The sequence below is a fragment of the Phoxinus phoxinus genome (genome assembly GCF_949152265.1).
Source record: "Phoxinus phoxinus genome assembly, chromosome: 10".
NCBI classification, from domain to species: domain Eukaryota; kingdom Metazoa; phylum Chordata; class Actinopteri; order Cypriniformes; family Leuciscidae; genus Phoxinus; species Phoxinus phoxinus.
Window position 1 is genome coordinate 16,494,053 of NC_136885.1, and position 19,184 is coordinate 16,513,236.

The window sequence follows — 19,184 nt, forward strand, 5'->3', positions numbered from 1 at the left end:
AGGCAAACAACAAAAGCATTCAGATCTTCATATTTTTTTTTTTGTGTGTTCTCAGAAAAAAAAGGCTGTGATAAGTTGCATTTGATTCTTTTTAATTCATAATATCTTCAGTGCAAGAAATGTTTTACATCAAGTTTTTTCCAGGGATGTAATTTTTTTTTTTGTTAAAACATGACCCAATCACATCATGCTTTTTATTGCCTCTAAAACGTATAAAGCACCATTGACTCCATTGAAATGATTTCTTTGTAACCGTAGTGCTGCAGTCATTTGAAATGTTAAAGCATGACTGAAATGATTTGAGTTAATCATTAAGGTGCATATGTGGGTTATTGACCCAGCCAGTCAGCGTCTGCTCCACAGTAGTGTGAGGATGGAGTGAGGTGAAGCACTTCCTGGTAAAAAGCCCAGTGTTTGATCCCAAACTTCAAACTGCACCTCCTCTTCAGACCTGCAGTTTTTAGAAACATTTGATATCAAACTGAATTCATGTAATGACTGCTACGTAACAACACCAGTTGAGTGTAAATGATGAAATCCCAGTCTTTTACCTGTTGAGAATGATGAACACTGCTGAGGAATCAGGTCTGATATAGGCAGATATTTCCAGGCCGGTGTGTTGACTGAAGGACACGCCCACTCTCTGTGACCCCTCCCACAAGAACTTGCTGTCAGTTTCAAAAGCACAAAAACGTAGAAGTTGAGACCCAGTTCAGCATATTCTATTGAAAAATGCTGTATTTGGATTATATGATTCAGATTTATAAAATATTGATACAAAAAAGTAAATTGCCTACTTCCATGTTTGCAATTAAATTACGGCATTGGCAACATTTAATAGCCAAATTTGAACTTTAGATGGCATTTTTGTGCAAGAGCTGAATTCTGCCAGAGTTAACGGTGCCTTGAATGAGTCGAACCTGAAGTGGGCCATGCTGTAGAAGGTGGGCTGTTTGTAGAAGACATCTTTACTTGGGTCCACAATAATGGGGCTGTCCACAAAGTTCTTAACCCAATTTGGCCCTCCATCCTGATTAAGGGCCAAGTTCCAGTCTGTCCAACCAGTCACATAGTTATTCATGTCCTGAAGAAAGAGAAAATTATATCATTATATAATAATTTTTAATAATTACATTTAAAAATAGCTATATATACTATATTGCAGCCACTTTGTATATTAGTGGCAGTGCAGCCTCAATACAAAATTTTGCCTGAAATATTTTAATATAGGTTTTATAATCCTTTTTGGAAAAAAAGATGGGGAAGCAAAAGGCTTAAATATAATTCAATATTAAATAATAATGTTAAATATACTCTACAGGTAAGCCTTTACTAAATAATAATAACAATAATATGTATTTAATATGTAAATCCTCAATCAAGATTATGTTATTATATAGTATATACTATTTGATTTTTCTACATTGATCAAGTACCTGTATGATGTCATGTGCATAGTCCTCTGCTCTGTCCCAGCTGCCCAGACGCACACCATGATCCCCGGGTTTCCATCCAGAACACGCCTCGGTTGCAAACAGGAAGTACTCTGGGTAGAGGTGGTGTGTGGTTGACAGGGTGATGTCAGGTGGTACAAGACTGTCCAGGTACCAGTGAACACCAATGCCGTGGACATAACGGGCTGCTTGCACGTCACTCAGAATCTACAACAGGGAAGACAGGTTGACTCCATCATCTGCATCTTAATGAACAGCTTCCCATCCCTCTTTTTGTCCACCCAACACCTACCACTTTGGCCCAGTGTGGAAGCAGAAGTCGGCTGTCATCGAGGATTATAAGGCGGGTCTCGGGAAAGGAAGAGGAATGGAGTGCCGGACCCAAATCCAGGGCAATCCAGTCACGCTGTGTCTCCGGAGTAAAACCCAAAGCCTGAAAACTGTAATTTGTCATTTGGCCTGCAGTGGGCTCGTTCCCTGACGTCAAACCCCAGAATGAAAGATTATATTTCCCATACTCCTCTAGAAATCTGAATAGGGCACGTAAAAGCCATTATTAAAAGGATCAAAATGTGAAAATTACTATAATGAAAAGCAATATTAAAGTCCATTTAGTTTAGATGTTTGTATTTAAATGTGCACCTAATGTAGTACTGAGCCCAGGTCTTATGCTCTTTGCCTCCTGGCTTGCCTTTGAGTGAGCCCTTCCCAGTCAGTGCGCCATTGGTCTTCAGCCAGGCGGGGGCGCTCCAGGCACTGGCAAACAGATTGAGAGGCTGAGCAGAGAGAGCCTGTGCCCGCTGCAGCAGGGGAATCTGGGGGAGAAAGATTCAATTCATCAGAATATGAATGTGGTGTTGTGATTAGAGGTGTGCATTATGTATCGTCTACAGTCATTTTGTGATTGTTGTTTTAATGATGTGCAAGCAGACATTATTGAGTCTTTATTGAGTCAAAATCGCACCTCGAGAGTCCAAGCATTTACTGCGTGATGTAGCCTATTAGAATCCATTTATAATGTCAACAAAAATAGTTAAACAGAACCGCTGCACATCTCGAAGCAACACAGTGGTGTACATTACTGAATGAATCTGAGTGAATGGTTCAATAATCACTTATAAAGCACTTAAAGTTACTTCTTTTCCAAATGAATCAGCCATTTTGAAATAATCAATTGAATGAATGATTTAATGAGTCACTCATTAAGACATGGGCTACTGGTGGTTTTAGGGTAATTCTACACTACAACAATGTAACAAAAACGGAAAATAAAATGTCCTTTGTTTTTTTGCGTACATCAGACATCAAAGTTTTCAAACTGATACGCATTCACATGGATCAGTGAAAACGACTACGGTAAAAGCGCTGTATTATGCTGCCAGGCCAGTAGTTGGCGATGTCACTTTATAAAGAAACACTATGCACCTATAGACTGCACACGTAATAAGCATGTGCATGACAACACCGTTTTCACAAAATTCAAATTTTTGTGGTTTACACAGCCCTATCGTTTGCACAGCCCTTAGGGGCCATTTACACAACAGCATTTTCAACTAAAAACAGAAAATTTCTTATATGTTTTGGATGTTTACATTTACACGCAACAATGTTTTGGTGCATGAAAACTGAAACTTTTGAAAACTTTTCAAAGTGCACGTTTTTGAAATCAATACTGTCATCGTCTCCGTGACAGTGACAAACTACAAAAATGCAAATTTGTGAAAAGGTGACATCATGTGCATGTGTATTATGTGTTCAGTCTAAAGGCACAAAGTCACATCGCCAACTACTGGCCTGGCAGCATATTATAGCGTTTTTAGTGTTACGGGATCCGTGTGAATGAGGATCATTTTGACCATTTTTTTGTCTGTATGCAAAAAACGTAAAGGAAAAACTGTTCCATTTTTAGTACATCATTGTCGTGCAAACATACCTTTAGTTTCATATTTTAAAAAGACTTGCTGCCATCTACTAGTGGTTTTAGTTTCATATTAAAAAAATATCAATAAATATTTTTACAAAACACTATAGGGTCTTATTATTCTAACTGAATTAATTGATTAAATGTAAGAATTTAGCATAACAGATACATTTCATAATTTTTGAAATAAATTGCTTTTTTATAGGTAAAAGAAAATCATGTGACCGAAGAATATGATTCTATAAGAATATGAAAAGTTTTGTGAGACGACAGGCCTAAACCAGCCAAGGTTCCCGGCCAGCACAAAAAAACAATCCACAAATGTCGAGTTATTATTTTTTGTCAATATCACACCCAAAATTTGTGATGGTGTGTTTCTGTTTGATACCTTCATGTGAATATCCTCTTCGGCCAGGGTGAAGTTCTGGAGATCGTAGTCCCCTGGAGTGTCAGCGTATGTGTAGAGGCGAGTTGAAAAATCACAACTGGCCACTGGCACTCTCACGAAACGATACTCTATACCTGTGACAGACAGGGATGTGCACCATTCAGAACTAAGAATGCTGAACACATTTTCATTCTCTGTCTCTCTCACCGTCTGGGGAGAAGTACTGTCTGAGCAGCTGGTCCTGAGCTCCAGAGGACAGAGACAGAATATTCATAGCTGCCGCATCTGTCATGGCTCCCCCAAATCCTTTAGTGCGCTGGTACTTCTGACTGGGATTCAGAGTGATTCTGAGAGCTAAGATTCAGAAGAGAATGAAGAGAGGGGTTCAGCATTTGACATTATATTAAATAAATATATTTAATACTTCTTCCATTATTACTATTTTTTTTTTACATTTCATGTGTCCTTGTAATCTTCAATCAAAAAACTTCCCCTCCCTTTTGCAGCAACATTTCTTCTTTTCTCTGATGACGCATTTACTGGCGTGAGGGCGGGGCAACCTGTCACTCACATGACATCACAGCAATAATAAACTGGACTCTTTCTGTATGACAAATTTATTATTTTGATATGATGGTCAAATAAATGTAACAATACAATAACTTTAACTTTTATTCATTCATTTATTTATTTTCACTGTCATTCCAAACCCATAAGACTTATTATGTTCATCTTTAAGGCACAAAATTCTCATCTTTTTTGTCCATCAATTGAAAGTCCAAGCAACCAAAACTTTCATTCACATGTAAAAATAGAGATAATCAAATGTGGTAAACACAGAAGCTCAAAAGACCAAGCTTGATGCAAGCACCAACTTGGTTTATTCTCTCGCATCAAGCAATCACGGTTGAACTTCAGTGTTTACCATTTTTGATTAACTATATGTTTACATGTGAATGAATTAATTAAATCAGTTTGCCATATGAAGTGATCATGTGTCTTCAGAAGTATCTTCATATGGATTACTTTCTCTTTTTGCACTTTTTGATGCGTGGAAGTTGTGTGGACTCTCAATAGATGGAAAAAAATAAGTTAATTTGTGTTACAAAGATAAAAAGAAGACTTGTGTATTTTAAATGAGATGAGGGTACTCAATTATGACAGAACTTTAATTTTGGGGTAAAATAACTGAAGACCTACAACATAGAAATCTCAGTTGCACACGGTCTCTTTTAAAGTCGACATGAAACGAAAAAGTTAAAGTCGAAAGAAACGAAAGTTACCATGGTATTTTCTTCACAATTGTGTCTGTCATATATCAGAGTGAAATGGCTTATCGGACAAGAAAAAATGTAGGGCAGGACTTGATTTTGTCCATCGGGAATTGATTGGATGGTTGTGCTTTGCCATTGCTGTGATCTCATGTGAGTGACAGGCTGTCCAGCCCTCACGCCAGTAAACACGTCATCAGAAAAAAATAGATATCATAGCAAAAGGGAAGAAGGGGTTGTTATTTTGATTAAAGTTTACATGGGCACATGCATTTTAAAACGATGGGAAAAGAAGAAATCACTTATAATAAGTGCTGCAATATTTAGAATTGTCCAGTTTGATTTCATGGTGACTCACTGTAGCACTCACCTGCACCTGTGCTGTTTTTCTGGAACTGGCCTTGACTCCTCAAGAGTCTGCTGCCAGTTTTACTGCTGACATATGACAAGAACTGACCGGGATCTGGCAACACAACCCGGCCCACCGAGTCGCAGTTTGTCGCATTGCACGCGCACACAACCGAACCATGACCGAAATTCAATGCTTGACAGTCATTACTGTCAGCTGGACAGAGTGACACAAACAAGCAGATACATATAATAAAGACAGCAGTAGTTTAACATATTTCATATATCACTTATCTCTGATATTTAAATAATAAACACACCTCTTGCGATAATGATTAATCCAGTAATCAGAATGAAAATAACTGTTTCTCTCATTCTGTCGAGATGCTGTGAAGAGGCTTGTTACATAGCCTAACTCAACAACATCAACGCCTATTCAAATATTGAATCAGACTCTCGCGACCTATTATTAGCAGACAACCCCCTCTGTGTATTCAAAGTTTGTCCGAAGCCTAAACCCGGAAATATGAATATAACGACTGTCCTCTAAATGTTATTTAAAAGACCACTTTCTCCACTGTTTCTGAGCAGTAAACAGTCAATCGCGCACCATGCGACTGAGTTCCGGGTGAGGCTGCAACCACATGACCATCTCCTCCACCACGTGACTTCCAACAACAACGTTTTTCATAAGAGCCATTTCAAGATACTTGATATATATATATATACATGTGTGTTTGTGTGTGTGTGTGTGTGTGTGTGTGTGTGTGTGTGTGTGTGTGTGTGTGTGTGTGTGTGTGTGTGTGTGTGTGTGTGTGTGTGTGAAAAGAAAAGGCTGTACACGTTTTCCATGTTTTTATTCCAAGTTTTTTATTATGAAAAATTCTGCATGCTTTATAAGTTTAATGAATTCACATGATATACAGATCCAAGAGAGACACAAATGTGCATTACAAGAAGGCACACAATCGTTCCAGGATAGATGGATTTTTGTTGCTGAGAAAGATGAGCTCTTTCTTTCCTTCTTCAGATAGACCTGTTGGTAACATAAGAGATACTGAAAATGGGTTTTGTAACATACATACCGTAATAGGTTATTCTGACTTTAAGTCATGTCAGAATGATCTTAATTCACAAGATGAACAGACGTGAACATGGCTTTTTCAATTATCTGTTTTATAAAGACATTTTTTGGTAATGTGGAGATATAAAATAGCTAATAAAGCTTGTCATAAAATACTAATTTAGACAAGAGGTTTTCAAACTTTTTGTATGCCATGAACTCCAAATATGATCGTATTTGTTCAAGGGACCCCCATGCTAATATTTAAAAGGATATATATATATATATATGTGTGTGTGTGTGTGTGTGTGTGTGTGTGTGAGAGAGAAATTATAAAGTCTAAAATATTAGTTACTATTAAGCTATATTATTTAATAATACTATATTATTATGAGTTTTCAACTCATAGTACTGTTATGGTACTGTTTTTATTTATTTTTTCACTCATTTATTTGAATCTAATTGTATTTATTCTAATATTTTACTATTAAAAATTTTCTCTAAACATTTCCAAGGACCCCCTAGGACTTTCTTGCACCCAACCCTGGGGATCCCCAGACCCCAATTTGAAAACTCCAGATTTAGACAACAGAGAATGCATAAATGAAACAATTACACGCCAAATGTACATCGTTTGCTATCCACCATGTAGCATTAAAACTAAACAAGCTTCCTACTTTGCCAGGAAGGGAAAAAGAGAGAATGAAAAAAGACATTGCCTGTCACTTTCATTGAATGCACATTTAATCATAATTATGACTTGAAACCTTGTAGGTACTAACTTTATTTTATATGATCACATTATTCTCTTTACACACAGCGCTGCCAGTTGCCACTGATTGCACTCCAGAAACACAAACTTACTGTGTGGATGCTGCAGCCAGTTACGGTCTAAATAGTACAGATAACAGCTCTCAAACTCCTTCTCATTGTAGATGGGCACAGAAACTGGCACAAAAGGTTCCATTTGATCAAACCCCTCCTGATAAACAGAAATAGGGGAAATCAAGAGAGAGAGAAAGAGTGAGAAGAGAAAGTACATTAAGCCCTTTTAACAAATCTAGACGATACATGCAACAGCCTCTAGTTATGCAAATGCTTCAAAGTCTATTGTTGAAGTAAAAAGCAACAAAGCTTTGTTAACTTCGGGCTTTTACACTGCAGTTTAATGGGGGGGGGGGGAAGGCATAATGTGGTTCTTTTGTGTGTGAGGGATGCTGACCTCTCCTAGTAACTCATTGGGAAGGTAAGCAGACCGTGGCTTGAACAGGGACCCAGTCTGAGACAGTGCTGTGAGAATGGCACCTCCACTCTATAACAGAGAGCAATATAAAGTGAAAGTAAAAGCACGTTCAGGAAGATAACTAGAGCGATAACGATAAAGAGTTAGTTCTAAGAATCATTCTAAATATAAAAGAACAGCAGTCCACACCACAACTATAACGATAATGACACAGTGAAATAATATAGATGAAATCACTTTCAGAAGGACTTTTCCCAGCTGATGATTGATTAAAAAATATATATATATATACATTAGAGATGCGCGGTTGGTGGTTACAGCCGCGGAGGCGGATGACGTGACGAAAAATTATATTTTCATTAAATTCGGGCGGGTGGGGGGCGGTTAAACCAATCAAATGAAAAATATATGTATACATTGTTAAATATTGTTATCTGACTATACCTATATCCAAAAAAAGAAAATAGGGGAATGATATTACATGCGCTTCATGAGGCACACGCGCTCTTGCTCTCTCTTCCTCTCTGCCGTGCACGTGCTACGTGGTTTGGAGCACAGTCTCTGTCTCGCGGGCGAGACTTGGGATGTCTGCATTTCTATACTGAATCGGCATTATAATTATTGATTTTTCATTAGGCTATTTTTTTGGTGCCCCCTCAGCTCTTGGTGCCCTACGCACAGCGTGTGGTGCGCGTGGTGGGAGCGGCGGCGCTGTCCTATAGTCGTCACCCTGACATGACTTGTAAATGACTTATTTTATTCGAGCTTTCTATCTATTTGCTAAAAAATAAAGTGAAATAGGCATTCATTAGTAGTAGGCTAAATAGCAGCATGTTGAAAATGTGTGTTTTCTATTAGGCTACAATGAAAATATTGTACAGTAGCCTATCAGATAAGGTCAGGTTTGCCGACATGTGTTTAATTTAGGATATTTATTTACTTTTGTCCCTGTGCGCCGATCGGAGACGGAGTTCACTGCTGATATTCTGAGGTAAGAACTTTCTAGTCTCGCGGCTGTCATCAGCAGCGCCTTGCATCGCCCAATCAGCGGATGGCAGGCGGGTGCAGTTTTGAAATTTGGTCAAAAACGTTGGTGCGGATGGATGGCGGACGGATGATGAGTTTTGTGATGCGGTTGCAGATTAAATCATAGCCCATCCGCGCATCTCTAATATATATATATATATATATATATGTATATGTATATATGTATATATATAGCCAGCCAATCAGAATCCATCCTGCTTTAAGAGCTTGAGCATTTAAAGCAGCAAACTTATAAATAGAATAAAATGAACGATATTATCGCTGGTGTGGACGCTAATTTAGTTATCAAATAGTTATACTTTCTTGGTGTGAACAGGCCTTAAATTGAGAGTAAACAACTCACTGAGAGATCAATCTGTATTATAATATTAAGTGAGAGGATTTTTTTTTACCCAATCGTTTTTCATCATCTTCCTCAGATTATGAATCAGAGTCAGTTCCTCTGGCTCACACTGCATAAAATGAATGATACTAATTATTTAATAACATTAATATAATAATGGTTTTAAAAAATGTATGAATTCATATTTAATACTGGCTAATTTATGCCAACGTACCATAGTCTTGTCTTCCTTTTGTAGAGATGTTTTTCCCCACAGAGCATTTACTCCATCCACAGCCACGGCCAGTTTAAAGGCCCCTTCGCCATCAGTGGCGCCCCCTGCCTGAAGCCTCAGCTCTCGCAGCACTGCACCCACCACATCACTGCTGCTCTTCATGCGATTCACACCCTGTTCAAATTCAAATAAAAATTATTAAAAAAAATAAACATTAAATAATTAATGCATATACACAAATAAAATAATAAAACAAGGTGACAAAGACAAAGTTTATGATATCCTCAATTGAAGGTAGTAGAAATTATGAAACATTTTTGGATGAAGAAAACTCACCTGATCAACAAGCTCCCCTAAAGACTGCCCCTTCTCAGTACTTTCTCTCTTTGTCCACACATATCGCTGTGTTGTCTTTATCTGTTAATTGTTCAGATTAACATCAGAGCAGCTCGATAAAACATACAAATACTTAACCAAAATAATATATAGCCTAAGTGATCAATAACAATCTCCTCACATACACACGGAGGGAGATAGCATATATTATGACATTTTCTACAATTTCCACTTTTTTTTATAAAACAATTTCAGCAAGTCCATATTTATAAATAAATAAAAAAGTAATAATAGTAAATATATATATATACACATACTGCCGTTCAAAAGTTTTGGATCAGTAAGATTTTTAATGTTTTTAAAAGAAGTCTCTTCTGCTCACCAAGGCTACGTTTATTTGATTAAAAATACAATATATATATATATATATATATATATATATATATATATATATATATAATATTGTTCAATATTACGACAATAACTTAAAATAACTTTTCTATATTATTGCTGAATTCTCAGCATCATTACTCCAGTCTTCAGTGTCACACGATCCTTCAGAAATCATTCTAATATGCGGATTTGAGGCTCAAAAAAAAACATTCATTATTATTATCAATGTTGAAAACAGTTGTGTACACTTATTTTCAGGATTCTTTGATAAAGAAAGTTCAAAAGAACAGCATTTATTTGAAATAGAATCTTTTGTAACATTATAAATATATTTACTGTAACTTTTGATCAACTTAATTCTTCCTTGATGAAAAAAAACTTATTTTCCCCCCAAAAAAATAAAAATAAAATTCTTACTGACCCCAAACTTTTGAACGGTAGATAAATGCTGTTCTACGGTCTATTCATCAAATAATCCTAAAATAAAAATGTAATTAACTGTTTTCAGCATTGATAATAATGAGAAATGTTTCTTGAGCATCAAATCAACATATTAGAACTGAACACATATGTGACACTTAAGACTGGAGACAATTCAGCTTTTAATCACACTTTCCTATTTATTCACATAGAAAACAGCTGTTTTAATTGTAATAATATTTAATACTGGGGGGGGGGGGGGGGGGGGGTTGTATTTTTACAACCTTGGTGAGTAGAAAATACTTTTTAAAACATAAAAAATCTTACCAATCCAAAACTTTTGACTGGTAGTGTATATATATATATATATATATATATAAAAAAAAATTATATATATAATTTGTTTCCGTGGACCAGACAGTGTGATAAGGTGATCTCCTCACCTGATTTCATACCCATAAACCCTAATAAACATATCGAGTTGTACCTTGGATAAAAAGCGTTCATTGGTGATTTTGAAGTTCTTCAGCCATTGGGAAGCCTGGATCGGCTGGTCAAAGCGTGAGGGGCGGTAGGAAGAGGGTAGCAGCTCTTTACAGTTCTTGACCCACAGATGAGCTACAGAGAGAACAACATCACAACTTCAGACTCCAAACTTCACCTCATCTTGCATTTTGATTGAGTAAGTGCAGCTCACCATCAGGTATGTGCAGGATCAGCCAGCCCTGAGTGTAACAGTAATGCAGGGCGTGACACAAAGACAGGGTCTTTCCAGAGCCAGTATCTCCATCTAAAGCACATTGTCAAGGAATGTGTGAAATATGAAAGAGGAATGTGCACAAAGTAAAACAGCTCACTGGCATTTTTCTGTTTGAGGATACAGAGTATACAACGCAGGGGAGGATTGCTGTAATCAGCTCTTTTAAGATATGAGATAAGCTCCAGCGCCGGCGGCCTCACCATCACGCAGCCTTCATTAAACGTCTTAACCTGAAACAAGAGTACTAACATGTATTAGACATGTATAAAAGTACTAACACATCCAGACAACTTCAACCACAAACATCATGCCATTTCTATTCAGACTATCTATACTAAAGTGCTCCACACACACAGAAAGTACTGTTCCCAAACCTGCAACTGGAAACGTGGAGGCAGTCCATGGGGGAAGAGTTTTTGGATGTGAGCTGGGGGGATTGTGTAGTATTGCCCAGCATGTCTTTCTGAATGGCATGCCTGAGAAAGAAAAAAAGAGTGTTGGCGAGGAGGACAGAATGTCACAACATAAAGAGGTTTCCATAACATATTTTCCATGCTGTACATTCCATAAGTTTTTAGAACGTACTGGATCCTGCTCTGAAGTTCTGAAGACTGACAGCGGATTCAGCTCAGCTGAGGATGTTTCCGCAACAACCGCCTCCAGCTGCCGGCCACTTCCTTGGATGTGGAGATGTCTGAATTTCTGTGTGACCTGAATATGACATGTATTGTTATGAGTGATCTGTCGTGTAAAATGTTTTTAAATGAAGTAGCCTATATTTTATAAATATATATGAAAGGTTAACGAGACTTACTGTATGGCGCAATCGCGAGGACAGTTTGTGCAGATTCATATTCTGAAATAAAAGCAAATCAATTTGTATATTTAACCAGAGATGTTCTCTTAATGTAATCAGGTTGACAATCTATGCTCACATTAAACCTGTTAAGCTGATGACTTGTTATGCAAGCGTCTAAGTGTCTTATACATTAAGTTATATATTTGTCGAAATTAATTCCTATAATGTTATTCTCAGAGAGTCTCGTAGATCTTCATGTCTTTCACCTTGCGAGAGAAATGCTGGCTAACGTTACATGAAAGTGCATGAGGTATGATGCGGCTGCTACACCATGTACACAAACTGGAATAAGACAATGACTTACCACTAGAATAAAACGTCGTCAGATGCTTAGAAAACAACTTGTCAATAAAACGCTACATGTAAAGCGATAACCACGTATTGCTGATTTCTGCGAACGGTCGTACTGTCACGGGCCACGGCCGATGGAGGTCGCCATCATTGTTTCAACCGACGTCGGATGTTACGTCATTACGCAAATGACGACGACGTATGACCAAGAGGTCAAGGTTTGGCTGGTAAGCATCAGATTTTAATTATGTGAATTAAATTAATACGCAATACGTATTAATATATGATTGGTTATGATTGAAAGCCTCTGCAGATTAATAAGTATACCATTATGCTTAATTTGTCTTCACTGACGGCCATTCGCAAGTAGCCGTTCTGACGAAATAGCCTAAATCTTTCTGCATCTTTATGTCCAATAGGTTTAAACTAATATTTTTTTTTTAATGACTTTTTGCCTTTATAAAAAAAATCCTTTACTGCACAATTGTATTCTTCTACCCTGTCACAGGCCCATTCAATCTTTACATATGAAAATACTAAATGTTTATAAACTCATTTTGCGTCATTTTCATTTTTTGTTTGAAAGTTGATTTGAAAGTATAGCCTGATAGCAGGGAATAAAATGTCAAAGATGTTAAAATCGATAGAAATACCACATATTTTTATGGTGCATCATTTCCAATTCAGTTTTTATTTTTATTTTTATTTATTTTTATTTTTTGCTTTACCGTAGGCTAAGCCAAAACAATAAGCCATAATCTTGTTTTAAACCGTCTATCTATGGCTATAATAACATACAATTTGTATGTTATGTTGTTTCGCCAAAAGGTGGCGACAATTGACTGTCTTGTGTTCATTATGAATGAGTCATCATTAATTGATGATTATCATTATGAATTGTTCATCATTAATTTAACTGATTCGTTCAAAAAAACTAATCCATTCAGGAACAAAACTTGTGTGTTGCTCAAAGACCTGCAACGTGACTTTCTACAGCAGGTAAATAACTTCTGATGAAATTGTATCATCATGAGTTTCTCCATGCACTTGGAAATATTAAGTTATCTAAACAATAGTTTTCGAGTAAATCTTATGCAATTAATGACGTTCAGTAATCATTATCTAATTTTTGTTAATTAACAAATGAATGTTAACAGATGGCATTATCCAACTAGATTGTAGACTCCAAAAGAAATCATTCATGGTTTTAGTCTAAATACAGCTACTAAAGGGTTAGTTCCCTCAAAAATAAAAAAAACCTGTCATTTATTCATCCTCATGCCCTTTCAAGACTTCCGTTCATCTTCCAAAACGCGTTCATGAGAGCACCACAATAGATGCATGTTGTGTTGATGCAAGAGCAGAAGTTGTTTTTTGAGATTAATATTTTGTAAATAAAGTGGTAAATTATGGTGGGGGTTTGCGCAAACAAAGCATTGGTTTCGCTTCATTAAATTAAGGTTAAACCACATTAATTATTTTAATGATGTCTTTACTACCTTTCTGGGGCTTGAAAGGGGTAGTTAATAGGCAGTCAATGGAGGGACAGAAAGCTCTCAGATATCATTAAAAAGATCTGTGTTCTGAAGATGAATGGATGTCTTATGGGTTTGAAATGGTAAATAAATGGTAAATGGACTGCATTTATATAGCGCTTTCACAGACCCAATGGCCAAAGCGCTTTACATGTTGCCCCCACCCGAAATGATACTTTAGGCCTAAGTCTTCATAAGTCATTAGCTTGTAGGCCTGGTTTCACAGACAGGGTTTAAATAAACCAGGATTAGGCCCTAGTTCAATTAGGGCATTTAAGTAGCTTTTATAAATATGCCTTAAAATGCATCTTGAGACAAAACAATGGCACTGACATATTTTAAGATGTCAGTAAAGTAGCTTTCAGTTAAAACAGCTCAAACATGCATTTTAGTCTGGGACTAGGCTTAAGCCTTGTCTGTAAAATTGGGGGAAAATGTTTTCTGTTTTGAGTTTTAAACGAACCCCGTTCAAATTAGGCTAATAAACAAGGATTTGATTCTCGGTTGAAAATCCATTATTGTTTTTAGATCGTTGTTACTGTTATTTATTATAAATGTAATTACATCATACTAAGTGTAACATGCATTTCATAACTAAATGCATAAAATACATTTTACATAATAATGTAAAATGTATTTTGCAGTTTGTCTAGTAGCCTAGCTGTATTATGTTTGCAACACCTATCGGTCACTCGCTTAAGTGCGCAGTTTCTCTTACAACTTAATGCAAATAATAAAAAATATGCGTTGGCAATATGACGTATTGGTATTGGTATTTCAAGAGCCAGATGTGTGGCCACGAACTTTTCAGATGGTGGTTATTTGTGTGTAGCCTACTATATTAAATAAAATATTTATTATTGTTAAATTCCAAAATAGATACATTCCAGCCTACGACGCAGGTAATTGGCTCACAATTCAATTACATCATTGCTCATCGTTTCAAAGTCGGCCATCTCGGATTAGATTATTCAATATCATATTTTAGCACACACACATTAGATTTAATGATCCTTGCTTTGATCCGCTCTTTGACAGTGTCGATAAAAACAGCATCCGCTAGGTGATAAATGTGCGTGTCTGTTTACATTTATTTTTTCGTCTGTTATTGGTTGGTAAATTTAGCTCAAGTTGCACGGATCAGCTCAGTAACCGAACATATACAGCATGGTCATTCGTCTCCCCTCATCGGTGAACTTGGGTTGTGGCTATCTGGGTAGGGTACACAATGTACGACCATGCTTTTGATGTAAAACAACTGCGCAAGAGACGGATAGAAACAGGGGGGCTGAGAGAAGAAGAAGGGGGGACGTGAGTACCGTGTGGAGTTGCACAATGTTCATCTTCATGGGTCCTTCGCTTCGCGCAATGGACACGCAACATCCCTCCATTTATCGTTTCAGTTCGTTGCGCACACTTGTAAATTAGCTGCTCTTTTTCTTGCGATACCTCCTCTTTGCAGCTCGGGTAAGTCATTTTTCATTTCTTGAAGCAATGTGGAAATGGTTGTTATTGTTTTCTTAAATCTCCGACTAGTTTTAGAGAACATTTTCGGAGTGCACTACTCCCCGTTGCTTTATAAAAATGTAATTTGAAACGGGACCTTCATCTGTTAGGCCCTCGCGCATGAATACGCAAAGACACTTTTTATCATAAACATAACGTTACGCGGGTGACTATCGCAAACAATTTGAGGTATTCAAATAATAACGCTTTAATATCGATAAACAGCTCGAACCTCGAGACAGCTGACAATAGATTAGAAAGCGAAGTCGCTCTATTCCTTTTGCCACTTTCCCGAGAACTTTATATCGATTAACGTTATGTCCTCGCGCTGCAGGATCGTATTGACATTTCTCTGTTTTCATTTGACTGGAAAACCTGTTTCTTCAAATTCTATCTACAGCCAGGGGAACAGTAACTTATTCTACCTCCTACTTATTATGTCCCATCAATCAAGTCGTGTTCACACTGCATTGACATGCTGTGCTCGTCTTCTCAAGCGGCGAACCAACTAAAACATAAACGCCTAATTAATTGACCATATATCTGGTTCTTTTTCTTTAAATGTTCTAGTTTTCTGCTATTTTTGGAGCACCAGGCTATATTAGGTCACATAGGAGCCTGTAGAATTAAAAAAGCTATATTCCTTTGTATTTTCAAATTTGGCAGATGGATTTGCGGGCAAATCACGGTCAGTCCTCTGAGTTTGCCCAGGGACCCCTTAAATCTTGTCAGGGAGAAAAGCTTTGCCAAATGAAGGGCAGTGCTCAGTGATGTCATCTTGTTTGCAACTCTATTGCACTTCAGTTTGCTACTTTCACATGGCACAGATTAACAATATTTGACTGAATCTGCTTGACAAGCGAAACAGAGGAAGAGCAGGTCTGCTTGCCTGACAAAAGCTGGTGTTAACCTGTGTATTGTTGTCTTAAAGTACATTAGAAGAACAGTATAAAATAACAGTTTGTAATGAGATAACATACACAAACTGAAACAGTGAAACCTAATAATAACTTCCTCATTGCACTTGACACTGAAGGGTTTGGATCAGGTAAAAATGAATAAAAGGGAGACTATAATGAAATGGAAATGAGAGGAGCAGAACGAAAGGAAAAAAATGCTAAGTTAATTAGAGATGACTAAAACGTTATCTTATAGGAGATTTTCACTTGTTTGCAAAGATTTGTATCAGCAAAACCAAAATAGAGTTTTAAGCAAGAGCATATGTTTTTGATTTACAGGGAAACAGTTAAACACTTATTTAAACTGCTCAGTGTGGCCTGCTTTGAAAAGATGCCTTAATGCGTTAAAGATAAATTGTAAAAGAGAGAGCAAATTATATATTGAAAGAAACAGTTATGAACAAAGCTAGAAAAAAGATAGATTAAATACAAGGATAGAAAAAAGGCAGAGAGTGGGGAAAGGAAACCTGTGGATGGATAACGTTGATGCAGTACAAGAAAATGAATAATTATGGTAAATCTTGAAAAGTAGGCTTATGTCCCAGGGAGAGAAAGACCCTCAAACGTCCTTCTCACTTTGCTTCTGAACTGTGCTACTAATAGCCACAGAGCTCCCTCTTCTGCTCTCTAACACACACATCATTGTACTTTGCTCTCTCCTCTCCTCGGGCCATTTTTCTTTTCAAGCGTTCCATTGGGATTGTTTTCTTAGCACCAAATCCTAAAGGAGGAGCTGAGAAGATTGCACTCAACAAGTGAAATGCTGTGGTATTTTGTCTTCTTAAGAATTGGCAAAGACTGAAACAACCTGCAAAGGGTGTTACTTTTACTAGCTAGAAACAGTCGCTAAAGCACTTCACAATATGATTTAAGACAGAGATTGAGAGATCAGTGTGGGACACGTTACCTTACAGTTAGACAAGATTGTATGAGTGGATTGAAGTTTTGATATTGGAAATGCTTTGACAGAGTCCAGTCAACAACGCACAGATGTCTCAGACTACCGATCCTGGGCTTTATTAGCCTGTTCTTCCCTGGAGCCTGGAGGTCAAGCCGCTGTACTTTATGGGTCCCCTGTGCAAGTTAACGCACTGAGGTCATTATGCGGAATCTTCCATAGAATGACCTCACTCTGTGGGAAAGCACCTGCCTTTCAGACAACTCAAAACAGAGTTTCAGCCAGCTTTTCGAAATTGCTGGGGATTTTTATGTGGGTATGTCCCAAAAGAACTCGTATATAGAATATTGAGATGTATCATGCTGGTCATGTACGTTATTTTGTAGGTTAAATGATCGGTATTGTAGATTCAGAGTTCATTTGAAAGTAGACTCTACCTGGCTAACCTACTCACATTTTCTGTAAAAGCATCCTAGAGTTTACATTTTTTATCTGACACATTAATTATTTATATTAAAGAACTAAACTGTGTTAGATAAAGCTGTTAAAAAAATAATAATAATTCTTCATCTCATGCGTCATTACTCACTGAGCCGCCCTTCTATTACACCAAACTTGCAAGTATTCTGAACTGCTCTGACAGGGCAACAAATGGAGAAACCATAATACAACTGAAAATGTGCAGGTCTTAGGGGAGCATAGACATTTCTCCCTTCTTCAAAAAAAACAACAACAATAGGTTTCCACTTAAGGCTACATTGAAAAGTACTGTTCTGACAACGCAACGAGATTGCGCTATGCCTGAGTTTGAATCCCAGCTCGTGGTCCTTTCCCAATTCCGCCCCCTCTCTCTCCCACTTAATTTCCGGTCCTCTCCATCTATACATTTATCTAAACAAATGCAAAATAAAGAAAAATACTATCAAAGTTGTAGCAATGGGTTACATTCACCATGCACCAGAGTTTCTGAATGTTTTTGATTCAAAGGCCCCATTGTCCACAAAAATATTGATCGTTAAATTGCCGGATTCAAAAAGTTTTAGGAGCTGAATGTTCTTCAGGGTTTCCACGAATGTACATGACAAAGATTAAAGGGATAGTTCACCCAAAAGTGAAAATTCTGTCATAATTTACTCACCTTCAAGTTGTTTCAAACCTTTATGAGTTTCTTTCTTCTGTTGAACACAAAAGAAGATATTTTGAAGAATGTTGGTGACCAGACAGTTGGTGGACCCCATTGACTTCCATAGTAGGAAAAAAAAGATACTATGGAAGTCAATGGGGTCCATCAACTGTCTGGTCACCAACATTCTTCAAAATATATTCTTCTGTGTTCAACAGAAGAAAGAAACTCATACAGGGTTAAAACAACTTGAGGGTGAGTAAATGATGACAGAATTGTCATTTTTGGGTGAACTATCCCTTTAAGGATAACACATTTTAATTTTACAAAAAACAAATTCCGACCCGGTAAAATATTTTAGAGCTTGGCATAACCACAAATGTATAATCATCAAAACAATATTATGGGGTTTTAATATTTTATTAAATAGCTTTTTATTAATTTGGATTAGATGATTTTAATGTTTACAACAATAGTTGTATTGTGTCATTTTGAAGGCCCCCTTGAAAGTTTCCCAACCCCACCATAATATACCATAAATCTGTCAACATTGAAATATTTTCTGTCTGCAAGTGTTAACAGTTCAATAGATGAAATGTCCTTTAATTTAAGTTTGTACTAAATCATAGTTGAATCCTAAATTTGCAAATATTTATTATAAATATTTTACAACAAAAAGAAGAATGTTGCAACCATACACATGCTGAACATATACACATGCTTAAAGTCGACATGAAATCAAAATTGACCCTATTTACTTTGTTAGCGCATATTACTAGTCTTGTGGTGAACAATTAATCCGTGCAAGTTAA

The 19,184-nt window shown here is 36.9% G+C and overlaps 3 protein-coding genes across 13 annotated transcripts in view; 1 reads left to right on the forward strand and 2 right to left on the reverse strand.

Annotated features, from left to right (window-relative positions):
• Positions 1 to 71: 71 nt before the first annotated feature.
• Positions 72 to 6,055, reverse strand: gba1 (glucosylceramidase beta 1). Its single transcript, XM_079626504.1, has 10 exons — positions 5,703 to 6,055; positions 5,405 to 5,599; positions 3,971 to 4,117; positions 3,764 to 3,897; positions 2,097 to 2,269; positions 1,747 to 1,984; positions 1,437 to 1,661; positions 921 to 1,084; positions 552 to 668; positions 72 to 451 (listed from the first exon to the last, which is right to left on the reverse strand). The coding sequence occupies exons 1-10, from the start codon at positions 5,755 to 5,757 to the stop codon at positions 346 to 348; spliced, it is 1,554 nt and encodes a 517-aa protein (XP_079482630.1). The 5' UTR covers positions 5,758 to 6,055; the 3' UTR covers positions 72 to 345.
• A 166-nt stretch (positions 6,056 to 6,221) lies between these two features.
• Positions 6,222 to 12,602, reverse strand: dap3 (death associated protein 3). The gene is made up of 13 exons (XM_079625865.1): positions 12,365 to 12,602; positions 12,016 to 12,057; positions 11,787 to 11,912; positions 11,576 to 11,677; positions 11,323 to 11,431; positions 11,139 to 11,231; positions 10,929 to 11,059; positions 9,629 to 9,709; positions 9,293 to 9,466; positions 9,128 to 9,187; positions 7,668 to 7,757; positions 7,310 to 7,427; positions 6,222 to 6,418 (listed from the first exon to the last, which is right to left on the reverse strand). Exons 2-13 carry the CDS (start codon positions 12,052 to 12,054, stop codon positions 6,333 to 6,335), a joined length of 1,209 nt encoding a protein of 402 aa, XP_079481991.1. The 5' UTR covers positions 12,055 to 12,057; positions 12,365 to 12,602; the 3' UTR covers positions 6,222 to 6,332.
• Positions 12,531 to 19,184, forward strand: part of LOC307005575 (histone-lysine N-methyltransferase ASH1L-like) — a 32,561-nt gene continuing 25,907 nt past the window's right edge. For 10 of the 11 annotated variants that reach the window (XM_079625854.1, XM_079625859.1, XM_079625861.1 and 7 more), the window contains exon 1: positions 14,798 to 15,353. The gene's annotated coding sequence lies outside the window, so the exon portion shown is untranslated. Of the gene's footprint in view, positions 12,579 to 14,797; positions 15,354 to 19,184 lie in introns of those variants that run through there. The other variant, XM_079625857.1, reaches the window with a different exon arrangement.

Excerpts from the sequence above, each read along its gene's own strand:
- gba1 (XM_079626504.1), bottom strand. The coding sequence starts at position 5,757 with ATGAGAGAAACAGTTATTTTCATTCTGATTACTGGATTAATCATTATC. Across the intron at positions 3,898-3,970 it reads ACAGTACTTCTCCCCAGACG|GTATAGAGTATCGTTTCGTG; the intron begins GTGAGAGAGACA and ends TGTCTGTCACAG. Across the intron at positions 669-920 it reads TACAGCATGGCCCACTTCAG|CAAGTTCTTGTGGGAGGGGT; the intron begins GTTCGACTCATT and ends TGAAACTGACAG.
- dap3 (XM_079625865.1), bottom strand. The coding sequence starts at position 12,054 with ATGAATCTGCACAAACTGTCCTCGCGATTGCGCCATACA. Across the intron at positions 11,232-11,322 it reads TCCCCTGCGTTGTATACTCT|ATGGAGATACTGGCTCTGGA; the intron begins GTATCCTCAAAC and ends AATGTGCTTTAG. Across the intron at positions 6,419-7,309 it reads CTGGCTGCAGCATCCACACA|GTCTATCTGAAGAAGGAAAG; the intron begins GTAAGTTTGTGT and ends TGTTACCAACAG.